Raw genomic sequence first — 12688 nt, forward strand, 5'->3', positions numbered from 1 at the left:
TAATGTGGAGTGTACCATACTGAGGTACCTGTGGAGTGTAGTGTACAAGTGTAGCATACTGAGGTACCTGTGGAGTGGAGTGCACAAGTGTAGCATACTGAGGTACCTGTGGAGTGTAATGTGGAGTGTAGCATACTGAGGTACCTGTGGAGTGGAGTGCACAAGTGTAGCATACTGAGGTACCTGTGGAGTGTAATGTGGAGTGTAGCATACTGAGGTACCTGTGGAGTGGAGTGCACAAGTGTAGCATACTGAGGTACCTGTGGAGTGTAATGTGGAGTGTAGCATACGGAGGTACCTGTGGAGTGGAGTGTACAAGTGTAGCATACAGAGGTACCTGTGGAGTGGAGTGTACAAGTGTAGCACACTGAGGTAACTGTGGAGTGGAGTGTACAAGTGTAGCATACTGAGGTACCTGTGGAGTGGAGTGTACAAGTGTAGCATACAGAGGTACCTGTGGAGTGGAGTGTACAAGTGTAGCATACGGAGGTACCTGTGGAGTGGAGTGTACAAGTGTAGCATACGGAGGTACCTGTGGAGTGGAGTGTACAAGTGTAGCACACGGAGGTACCTGTGGAGTGCAGTGTACAAGTGTAGCATACTGAGGTACCTGTGGAGTGTAATGTGGAGTGTAGCATACTGAGGTACCTGTGGAGTGGAGTGTACAAGTGTAGCATACGGAGGTACCTGTGGAGTGTAGTGTACAAGTGTAGCATACTGAGGTACCTGTGGAGTGTAATGTGGAGTGTAGCATACGGAGGTACCTGTGGAGTGGAGTGTACAAGTGTAGCATACGGAGGTACCTGTGGAGTGGAGTGTACAAGTGTAGCATACTGAAGTAATAATAATAATACATTTTATTTATAAAGCACTTTACATTTTAAAGAAAATCTCAGAGTGCTACAAAAAAAAAACAGCAATTAAAACCAGCTGCCAACTGAGATTAGCACAGAAATTTAAACTATATTAAAACACTTTTTAAAAAGGTATGTTTTTAAACCCCTTTTAAAACCATCAGTCATTTGTGGAGCCCTCAGATGTTCAGGGAGGGCGTTCCACAGGCGAGGAGCAGCGGCGCAAAAGGCTCGATCCCCAATGGTGCGGGTATTAGTCCTAGGGGGGAGGAGACGATGAGTGTTTGTGGAGCGGAGGGGACGTGCTGAAATCTGTGGGGTGAGGAGTTCTGTAAGGTAAGTGGGGGCATTGCCATAGATGCACTGATGTGTGAGGAGGGAGACCTTGTATTCAATCCGGGCGGAAATGGGAAGCCAGTGTAATGATTGAAGAATTGGTGTGATATGTTCGTATTTACGCACTCTCATCAGGATCCTAGCGGCACTATTCTGTATGTGCTGGAGTTTCTGGATGCTCTTGCTAGGGATCCCGATGAGAAGAGAGTTGCAGTAGTCCAGTCTGGAGGAGACAAAGGCGTGGACGAGTTTCTCAGCATCATGTAGGGAGAGTGTAGGACGGAGTCTGGCTATATTCCTGAGGTGATGAAATGATGTTTTGCAAAGATGTTTAATGTGAGCCTCAAAGGTTAAATGAGGGACAAACCTAACACCAAGATTTGTAACTAATGGTGATAGGGGGATGTCCTGGCCAGAGAATGTAATACAAGTTATGGTAGATGTTCTGATCTGATGAGGGGAACCAATGAGGATGGCTTCTGTTTTTGAGCTGTTCAACTGGAGAAAGTTATGATTCATCCAAGCCCTTATCTCCTCCAGACAGGCAGTGAGTGTAGGTAAAGTTGATGATGATGATGATGAGTGAGCATCAGTTTTCATATATAGTTGTGTATCATCAGCGTAACAATGGAAAGAAATTCCCAAGCGACTGATGTAAAGAATGAATAAAATAGGTCCAAGAACTGATCCCTGTGGAACTCCGCATCTAACAGCATGTGAACGGGACCTTGAGCTTCCCATGGCCACAAATTCAGATCTGTCTGCAAGGTATGACTCGAACCAACGCAAGGCGGTGTTATTAAGTCCAACGGAGTGGTGTAGCCTGTTGAGAAGTATACCGTGATCAACGGTGTCGAACGCTGCAGAAAGATCCAAAAGGACAAGAAGTGATGGTGAACCAGCATCAGCTGTCATCAGCAGGTCATTTGTGACTCTCACTAAGGCTGTTTCTGTGCTGTGAGCGGAACGGAAACCAGACTGAAACTTTTCAAAAATGTTATTGTGTTTGAGGTGGTCTTGAAGGTGGCTGGCAACTACTTTCTCCAGAACCTTAGAGAGAAATGGCAGGTTGGATATGGGCCTATAGTTAGCAAAAATTTGAGGATCAATTGAGGGTTTCTTAAGTAATGGTCTGATTATGGCCGTTTTCAAGGCAGACGGTACATGGCCAGTCTGAAGGGATTGGTTTATTATTATGGTGATAAGGGGACTGATGGCAGAAATATTTGCTTTCAACAGAGGTGTAAGAAAAGGGTCGAGGGCACATGTGGAGGATCTCATCCCCCTGATGGTGTCTTCGACCTCATGTTGAGTAACTTCTGGGAAACAGCAAAGCAGGATCGAAATATCAGACTGCGGGTCAGCAGTTGGGGCAGACAAGGAGGAAGGAACATAAAAAGAGGAGTGAATTTTGTCAATTTTGGTTTTAAAAAAGGTCATAAAATCATTGCATTGTTCTTCTGTAGCTCCTGTGAGTGGAGCAATTTGAGGTTTAAGGAGGTGATTTATGGTGGAGAACAACTGTTTGGAATTGGCAGAACTATTGTGAATAATATTTGAATAGTACTGTGACTGTGCTTCTTTGATGGACTTCAAATAAGCTTTTTGGTGGTCCCGATAGGCCAGCTTGTGAACAGTAAGTCCAGAAGCATTATACCGCCGCTCAATGGCATGTCCAGCTGCTTTCATTTTCCACAGGTCACTTGTGAACCAGGGAGCTGAGCGAGAAAACGCAATTGTCCTAACTTTGATGGGTGCATGAAGATCCAAAATGCTGCTCAGTATCTTATTATAAGATTCCACAGATTCAGTGACTGATGAGACATTTACAGAATGAAGATGTTGAAGGCTTAAGGTCAAGTTTTCTGTGTTAATGTTTTTCAGATTTCTGAAACGTATTTCACGTTTGGGCTTGATGTGGGAAGACAGAAAAGGCAGCTCGACGGAGATGACCTTATGGTCAGATACACCCAGATCATACACAAATGGTGCATTTAAAAGGGGAGACTCAGTAATGACCAAATCAAGAATGTTCCCCTTAGTGTGTGTAGGAACATCAACATATTGTTTGAGGTTTAAGCAATCCAATAACTGAAGGAATTCTGTAGCAAGATGGCAAGAGGGGTTGTTGACATGAATGTTAAAATCTCCAAGTATTATTATATTGGAAGAGGTTGTGCAGAAAGTTAAAAGAAAATTGTATAGCTCTGAGATGAAGCATGCATTTAGTTTGGGTGGCCGGTAGATTAATAGTACTGTCATTGTGAAAGGGGGCTTACAATTAAATGCCAGACATTCAAAGGAAGACAGTTCAGGGAGGGACAGAGGGGACAGATCTAGGTGACTGCGGTAGATGACAGCCAGGCCACCACCACGGCCAGTGCTACGAGCTTTTTGTAAATAACAGTAGCCAGGAGGACAGGTCTCATTTAAAACAGAAAAAACATCTGGTTGATGCCAGGTTTCTGTGAGGCACATTATGTCCAAACTTTTGTCCCGAATATGATCATGTATAAAGCAGGATTTGTTAGTGAGGGATTGTGTATTAAACAGTTCAATTTTAATTTTAGATGAAGCAGTGAATCTCCTTACTGGGCGAAGTAGGCTGAAATCCACTCCACGTTTTCTGTTTGGCTCCATGTGTGGCGCTGTTGCAGGATCTCCAGTGCTACTAATCGACAGATTATCAGTCCTCTGATGACGTGGAAGAGATGCTACAGGGCGCACAGCTGCCCAAACGGAAGGTATTTCGTTACCAGACCGGGAGTAAGCAAACTTTCGCCGAGAGCTTCTGTGGATGTACCGGGGCCGACGTAGGAGTCCAAGTTCTTTAATGACTGATATACAAGCTGGAATGTTATGGTTGTTATATTCTATCAGTTGAGTGGCCGAGTAGTTCATTATGCCAGTCACACGGGCTCCACGTCTGTTGTTAGCCGCTAGCAGTAAACAAAGTAGGGAAGTATAGAAAGAAAGGGAAGAAATCGGCAGCAAGAAATCATCTGTGATGTGGCTGGAGAAATTGAGACCAGAAGAGATAAATCGTAGTGAGCACCAAAAGGAGCTGTAAGCGCTGGGAATGCAGGCAGAGCCAGGAAAAGCTGCAGCCGGTTAGCTGCTCGGTAAAATCCGTATAACAGACCCAAATGTTATACAGAAGTAGTTCTAACGTTGTATTGCTATTTTAACAGTTAAAACTAGTTAAAACTCGAGTGGAGAAGCGGCGAACAGACAACGCCAGCGTCCTCTCCCACCCGCATTATTAGTGTACAAGTGTAGTATACTGAGGTACCTGTGGAGTGTAATGTGGAGTGTAGCATACTGAGGTACCTGTGGAGTGGAGTGTACAAGTGTAGCATACTGATGTACCTGTGGAGTGGAGTGTACACTAGGTGGATATGGATTTGGAACACATCCATCATTGGTTTATGGCTGTAGACGTGTAAAACAAAAAAAAGTTTGTGTGTGTGTGTGTGTGTGTGTGTGTGTGTGTGTGTTACCTGGCCTGCCATGAACTGTCCAAATCCAGGAGGAAAGGTCAACGTGGAGATCAGGAGGGTGACGAGGGCAGGATATAGAAGACGCCTACACACACACACACACACACACAAATGATTACACACAGACACAACCTCTTTCCCTCCTTTAGTCAAATAAAGCATATCATGGGCTATGTGTTAGTTCAGTGGCAACTGGATTAGTCATCAAACTCACACACGTGCGCGCACACACACACACACACACACACACGTTCACAAACACTCACTTCTTCATGAGGAACTTGTTGATCACCTTCTGCTTCCTAATGAACTGGACGATGAGTCTGTTCAGATAAACGAACAGAGCGCCGCCGAAACCACTCGCTATCCTGCACACACACACACACACAAGTCTGAATTTTTTACCCTTGTCTGCACCTATTCCAAAGAGAACCTCCATTACAATCTCAAACAAAAACACTAAAAGTTCAGTTCCGTGGCTGTATGCTAATGACCTCATGCATATTTATTATCACTGAGGCAAACAGCTCATGAATAATGAATATGTAATAATGCAGAGCTCATTAGACAGCAACACAGACTGAGTGTGTGTGTGTGTGGGGAATTCAAACACGTCCTGTGTTACAGAGTGGATTCGCTCACTCAGTTGTTCAACACAATTAGCAATTACTGCAGAATGAGTGTGTGTTTACTGTCACGTGTAATTAAGCCGAGCGGCTGTTACATAACTCATTATACAAAACCGAGGTGTTTATGGAGAGCTGGGAGAGTTCATATAACAGACGACAACGTACAGTACTGTGTAAAAAAAACTTTTAAGACAAAACTTGTATAAAAAAAGAGACTGCCTAAGACTTTTACGATTAAAAAAACTATATACTTTATAAGAAAAAAAAAAAGTTTGTTGAAGAAGCATATTAAAGTAGCCAATATCGGTGTTAGTCATTAAGAAAACAAGGCCACTAACACTATGAATAATTTACTGCGTTGAATAAAACGTAGTCTTTTTTAAAAAAAAAAAAAACATGAACAATGTATAATTAAAAGTAATTACAAATTATAGTACATAAATATAATATATAATAATTATAAAATAAATAATATATAGTAACGTATTTGAAAAATATAAATGTAAATAATGATACATAAATAGATTAAATAAGTAGTAAATAATTGTAATATATATGTTTATAATAAATATTTTCAGTATATATCAAATAAGTATAGATTAATTTGTTATTTCAATAAATAATTATACAATAAATAATGGCATTATGAAATTAATAAATGAAATTAATTATAGTAAATAAATATATATATATATATATATATATATATATATATATATATATATATTATATTCTAATGTAACTAAATATATATTAAATAATGACAGTATGTAGTAAAAATTATACAATAAATAATTACACACTCAATAAATATTATGTGAAAGATTTAATGTTATCAAAATTTTATTTTTGGATAAATTTGTAATTTTTTTAAAAATAATTATTAAGAAATAATTCTTGGTAGAGGATTCTGACTTTAATATCTTGATTTGTGCACTTAGAGGGAAAAGTTTCCTCGAAGGCTGTTTACGTGGTTACTGGTTCTTCATGGAAGCTTTTTCATTTTCTCCTTCGGATTGTTACGTCCATGATGTTTGCATTTACTTCCATTATCACTTTTAAGTTAAAAATAAAGTTATTACAGGAATGTGATGCTGAAATAAATGAAAAGCATTAATCACTTGACTCCCTGCAGTTAAACTTGATTAATGTTTAAACGAAATTAACCGAGGAACCTGGACAAACTCGGCTCTGATTAAAGTTTAATCTAAATTTAAACAAACTCTAAATCCGGTTCTGGATGCTGCACGTTTTAATTAGAACTGCCAGAAAAAGAAAAATTAACTCGTTAATCATGACAACGAAAGTGACTAAAAAAAAAAAAAAAAAAATTAACCTTCCTGGAAAAACAGTGTGTTGTAGCAAAGTCAGATTTTCTTTCTTCATTGTTTTTAAAAGCATGTCTATTGATCTCAATTATTTCATTTAATGAGATTCTTAAGGTGGACAGATATCGTTTTAAAAATGAACAAAAAACAGAAAAATAGAGGAAGAGCGGAAAGTAATGAAAAGAAGAGCGTGAGGGAGAGTCCTGCACTGTGCACCTGTGTGTGTGTGTGTGTGTGTGTGTGTGTGTGTGTGTGTGTGTGAGAGAGAGAGAGAGAGAGAGAGAGAGAGAGAGAATGTGTGTGTGTGTGTGTGTGTGTGTGTGTTTAAAGCAGGGTCTCTGATTGGTTGGCTCTGAAGCCAGTTGTGACATCACTAACAGCAGTTAGAATTCAAATTCTGGAACGTTCCATCAATGTATTTCGAAAATATTTTAAACTTTAAAACCAATAATAGCTTCATGATCTTCGAAACAAGAGTTTGTTCATTAAGCAGATAAAGCTAATTAATTCTCAAAAAACTTTATTTATTTTTGTGTTTGTCAATCAACTGAATTTTACTTCAATTGATCTTTTGTTGTTGTCGCTGTTTTTCCACATTTTTTCTTCTCTAATGCTCGCGACGCAGCTCTGAACCTTATTCTTCAGTCTTTTGACGTAACAGTTTAAGACGCACTGTTGCCCCCTACTGGGCTGCGTGCTCACAAGAGCGGATTCGATTCGTTTTTGCGTTTTCATGTGGACGGAGATATTTTTTTATTCTCATGTAGATGAGAGAATTTATTAAAACTGAGGGGTAAATCAATGTTTTCAAAAATATCTATATCCGTGTGGATTAGTAGCGTTTATTATTAGTGTTTCATTTTACTGGAAAGTTTCAGTGTTTTTGTGTTTAGTTTGTTGCTGTGATTGACAGGTGAACTTACCCAATAACAGCAAACGCTGGCAGTTCCTGAAGGTCGAAGGGAAAGTCGAGGCGGAAACGAGTCTTGAAGAGAGCAGTTATGGTCTCTACACACACACACACACACACACACACACACACACACACACACTTTAATGTTCTCACATGAATTACATATGTTCATAAAACTGAACACACACAGACAGACACAAACACACAGACACATGGACACACACACACACACACACACACACACACACACACACCTTCGTCTTGGTTCCACACAGCCAGCACTCTGAAGATGAAGGCACTGAAGGTAGCAGCGAAGAACCCACGCCAGTAGTTCCTTACAGCGAAGAACGTGGAGGTGACCTCAATGCTGAAGAGCACACCTGAACACACACACACACACACACACACACACAATGTTGGCAGAATAAAAAAATGTGCATTCACCTGCATTCTCAAACAAAATACAACAGACACAATAAACTTAGTAGTGTGTGTGTGTGTGTGTGTGTGTGTGTGTGTGCACTCACCTCCGATGGGGGCCGCAAAGCAGCAACCAACACCAACAGCACACGCAGCGGCCAACATTTCTATGTTCCGCGATTCATTCTGTTTAAAACACACACACACACACACACACACACACACACACATTGACGATGTGCTTAGATTTAATGCTTATTAAGTGTATGCACGCACACACACACACACACACACACTGAAACACACACACACACACACACACTAAAACACACACACACACACACACACTAAAACAGACGCACACAAATTCCAAATTTTTGTTGTGTGAGACAAACTTATTTTATTTATATTATTTCCAACTGATTCATGCATATCCATTTCATCAGCTAGCATTAGCATTACAAATGTGCTCATGTTGATCATTTATAAGTTGTAAAAAAATCTAAATAAAAACTGAACTGAAATTCTTACTACGAAGATGAACAACATGTTCCTGAGCTGTCGGGAAGCGTCAGATTTGGGAGCTAGCGCTCTTTTGATGGTGTCATTTTTTCACAGTAACACACAATTATGAAATATTGTTAAACCGGACCTAGCTTCTCTGCTAGCGCTGGGTTATAAAATATTAATTTCGGATTGGCTGGAAGGAACTTCAGTCAGAAATTCAATCACAGTTCTACAGCAAAGCTTTTTATAGTGTAACCATGGCAACAGCTCAGGCCAGACCTGTATTCACAACCAATAACTATTTTAAATACGTTCTATATCTTCAAACATAGTCTGTACTTTTATGTATTAGGTTCTACTATGCACAGCTGTGTTGAATGAGCATTGTGCATTGTGGGAAATGTAGTTCTAGCCTCTTACCTTAATACCAATCAGGTTTGGGTCCTTAGAAAGCAGTGAATAACGGAGAGACAGAGGAGTGAACATGTGCACAATGCGCACAAACACACACACGCACATACACAATACCAAACTACACACCAAAACCAGCGTAAAGAGTTTGTGGAGGTGAGATAGAGAGAAACCAAACAGCTTCAGTTTTTATTCTTTTTTCAGCCTTCGTTTCTCTCTCTCAGTAGAAAAAAGAAAATCTGCAGCCATGCCAAAAAAAAAAAAAAAAGCTTCTCACACTTTTACACTTTCAACAATTCTGTCAAACTCACCTTATTTTCACCTTCAAGAAAATATAAACCAAAATATAAATATATTAATAACTAGAAATAACCATAAATCAGTTAAACACGTCACAAAACAGACAAGTACATTTCTTCTGAACCTCAGAAACCAAAAAAAAAATAGGATTATTATTTAAAAGATTTTTTGTTTTCATTGTTGTTGAATCTTTTTTGGATTTAAAATGTCTTAAAATTTCAACAAAGGTAATATTCAAGTTAATCAAGATTGTGTAATTAGTAAATTAACTAATTAATTTATTAAGTTTTATTATTAAAACTTATTATAATGTAATTGGTATGTAATGTGTTGCATATGTTTAGGTTTCTAATTTATGTAGCTGATAAATTCTATAATTTTCTAAACAGGGAATATAATTGACTAATATTAATATTAAAAATATAAATATAATATTTTTAATCACTAAATATAACAAAATTAAAAAAAAAATAAAAACGTTAGAACACTATTAATCACTAAATACAATTTATTTGATTAGTTTTGTTTGACTTTTTTAAAAATTTATAATTTAAAAATGAATTATTGCATTGTTTTTTTGGAAATTTATGTAACGTGAATTGTTTTGTAAGTAGTTTTGTCTTTTTTTTTGGATTATGTTAAATCTCTCTAATGAAGCTTTGTTGTTGTTCTCTTTCTGTAAATGATTTTTTTTTAAGAGATTTTTTTGTAATTGTTTTGCAATTACCTCGTAAATTCCCCCGAAGAGTGACATGAACTTGCAAAGCAGCGCTGCACACAGACTCGCTATGTGCACAAATGGACCCTGGGGGGTTAACCAACACACACACACACACACACACACACACACACACACACAGTTAATTCCAGATAATCAGCAAGCTGATGAAAAATTGCAACATTAGAAACATAAAAAGTGAAATAAAAAAAAAGCTTTTTAATTGGAGACTGGAGGACGAGCAGAACTTTGATGAATAAATGAATATTGCACAAAATGCTCAGTATGCATACACACAAATCCCTGTAAACCACGAGAGGTGGCAAGCGAAGAAAAAATTTCCATACTGCTTATGATTAGTACTTTATAAAGAAAGTTTTTCACTTTGATACACTTGCTGAACTTCCGTTTATGTGTGTCTATCCCTGTAAGAGAGACTTTAACATGTGTATGTCCTCACAGGTCCCCATAACAGCATTAACACCAGGATATGTGTGAAAAGAAATCCTCATAAATTCATGAACACAGTATGTTGAAAAGTGTGTGTGTGTGTGTGTTTGTGTGTGTGTATACCTCCTTGCCCAGGGGCATCCCACTACCCAGGGCACACGTCAGGCCAATGACCTTGGCTACAAAGGTTTTGAGGGTGAGGTACTCCTTTAACACCACACCCCTCAGGATGGTCTTCATCTCAGGGATACCAGAACCTGACAGATAAACAGAGCAGGAAAATGAAACTTATTACATTTCATTTTACATTTGAAACATTTAGGGGAAATTGTAATAACTGTAATAATAGACGTCATCCTGTGTGTGTGTGTCTTGTGTGGTCTTTATAGATGTGTTCTAGAGACAATAAAGGTCCTCAGAAGAACATCAATACCAGGATGTGTGTGAAAATCACACATAAATGCGCTGTGTTGGTGTGTGTGTGTGTGTATTAGGAATATTATGATATATCCACATGGCAGAATTCAGGTTTTATTAGCATTTACTCTTATGCTATCCTCATCACTTGTACACATTACACAATGACTACAATATCGTTCCATTTCTATTTCTGGTACAAATCAGACCTTTGAATGTTCTCCATTATTGGTTCTTCACAAACCAGCCTCCGTAAAGCATAAAATCCCTTTTGGTACAGAGATACAAGCCCTTGACTTGGTTTCACGTCTACTAACTGGCGCAGATAAGTCCTCCACTCTGAGTTATGTTATGAATAATTCATAAGGATTTTTTCCCCCCAATAGAATATAATTTCAACAATGAAGTTCTGTCGAGAGTAATAAAATGATGAGTTGGCTCATTTCACACTTATATTGGATGTCATTCCCTGGAGTCAGCATAATGTTCATCATCAGCGCTATCTGTCTCGATGCATATCAGCGACCTCGAACTGATCTCACGCACGATTCGCAGAAAAGGGAATTCTAATAAATGAAAACGATTTCAATTAATTTTATATGAAAGAAGTGGGAAAAAAATCATGACTGCTAACCCAGCGCCTCATCAGAATCTTCCAATGTTTGTAGTCAAACCACACTGATGTCTGGAGTATGGTACAAACTCCACATTATAGCTTATTATTTTCTTCTTAATATCTTAATAAAAACCTTTGAGGATTCCTCCAGAGAAACAATTTAAGAACTCGTAAGAACTCATACTTTTTTCTTTTTTAAGAGTGTGCAACTGGAGTGTGAAAAACTAGAACCTGTCAGATGTTTAACGTTTAGCTCTTCATACTTGGTAAATGCTTGGAAAAATGCTCTTTAATGGTTCTTTAAGGATTTATTGAATAATTAAGGGTTCATTAATTAAGCCTTTCTGGTAGGGAAACACAGTTCTGCATAGGAACTTTAAAGGGTTCCCCATAAAGACAACCAAAGAACACTTAATGACTGTAAATCTTCTACATCAGACATTTAACGTTGAGCTAAGTATTTGGTAAACACTTATAAAAAAGGTTCTTTAAGGGTTCTTTTGATAATTAAGGGTTATTAGCCGTTGAAAAGGTTCTACTCAGAGTGCTTGTTAATAGAGATGTGGTAGGGTTCTGTATAGAACCTTTAAGGGTTAAGAGTGTGTACTTCTCATAAACACACACGAGGATTACCAAAGACTGAAAAACAAGTGGATCCGTGAAACAATGTCGTTATGCTATTGTTGTAAACCAACATCAATGGCAACAATGAACATTTCACATTGGCACACGATCACACAATGTTTAAACCGATCATCATGAGTGGATTTCTGTTAGTTCATGACATTACATTTCCTCATTAATATTCATGATGGATCATTTTAAGCCCTTTCAACTGTACTGAACTAAAAAGCCATGACAATACAGTAACCAAGCACAGAGAACATTTGGTTCCTCTGATAAAACCCTCTTCACACAGCTGCTTTATCAGATAGTTATTGTCGCTCTTTACTCTGCTTTAATTCACTGAACAATTATAAAGCCATCAGGGAGGTCTGTGTGATCCCTCAGCTCAAGCCTCAACCCTCAGTTCATTATGCAGAAAAAATGAGCATTTTCACATTCTGCCTTAACAAGCTTTAATATTTATCTCTCAGATATAAGATGTTTATCATTGGAATTGGACCGAACCTTTTTCTCAGCTTTTATTATTTTCATTATTTAGCTAAAACCCAAATTTCCCCCTACATCAGTGCTCGACATACAGTACGTTACAGAATAACTGCTACATAAAAGACTTTTCTTTACTAACATTAGAATGAAACTTAAAACATGGTAAAATACACAAT

General features: G+C 38.4%; 1 protein-coding gene across 4 annotated transcripts in view; it reads right to left on the minus strand.

Annotated features, from left to right (window-relative positions):
* Positions 1-12688, minus strand: part of LOC113544498 (chloride channel protein 2) — a 72010-nt gene that overhangs the window by 23555 nt on the left and 35767 nt on the right. For all 4 annotated transcript variants that reach the window (XM_034310573.2, XM_034310572.2, XM_034310571.2 and 1 more), the window contains exons 5-11: positions 10490-10623; positions 9926-10003; positions 8088-8166; positions 7815-7940; positions 7571-7655; positions 4957-5058; positions 4691-4775 (exon numbers count right to left, since the gene is read on the minus strand). In XM_034310573.2, the coding sequence (XP_034166464.1) occupies positions 4691-4775; positions 4957-5058; positions 7571-7655; positions 7815-7940; positions 8088-8166; positions 9926-10003; positions 10490-10623 (689 nt within the window). The remainder of the gene's footprint in view (positions 1-4690; positions 4776-4956; positions 5059-7570; positions 7656-7814; positions 7941-8087; positions 8167-9925; positions 10004-10489; positions 10624-12688) is intronic.

The sequence above is a fragment of the Pangasianodon hypophthalmus genome, chromosome 14 (assembly GCF_027358585.1).
Source record: "Pangasianodon hypophthalmus isolate fPanHyp1 chromosome 14, fPanHyp1.pri, whole genome shotgun sequence".
NCBI lineage: Eukaryota > Metazoa > Chordata > Actinopteri > Siluriformes > Pangasiidae > Pangasianodon > Pangasianodon hypophthalmus.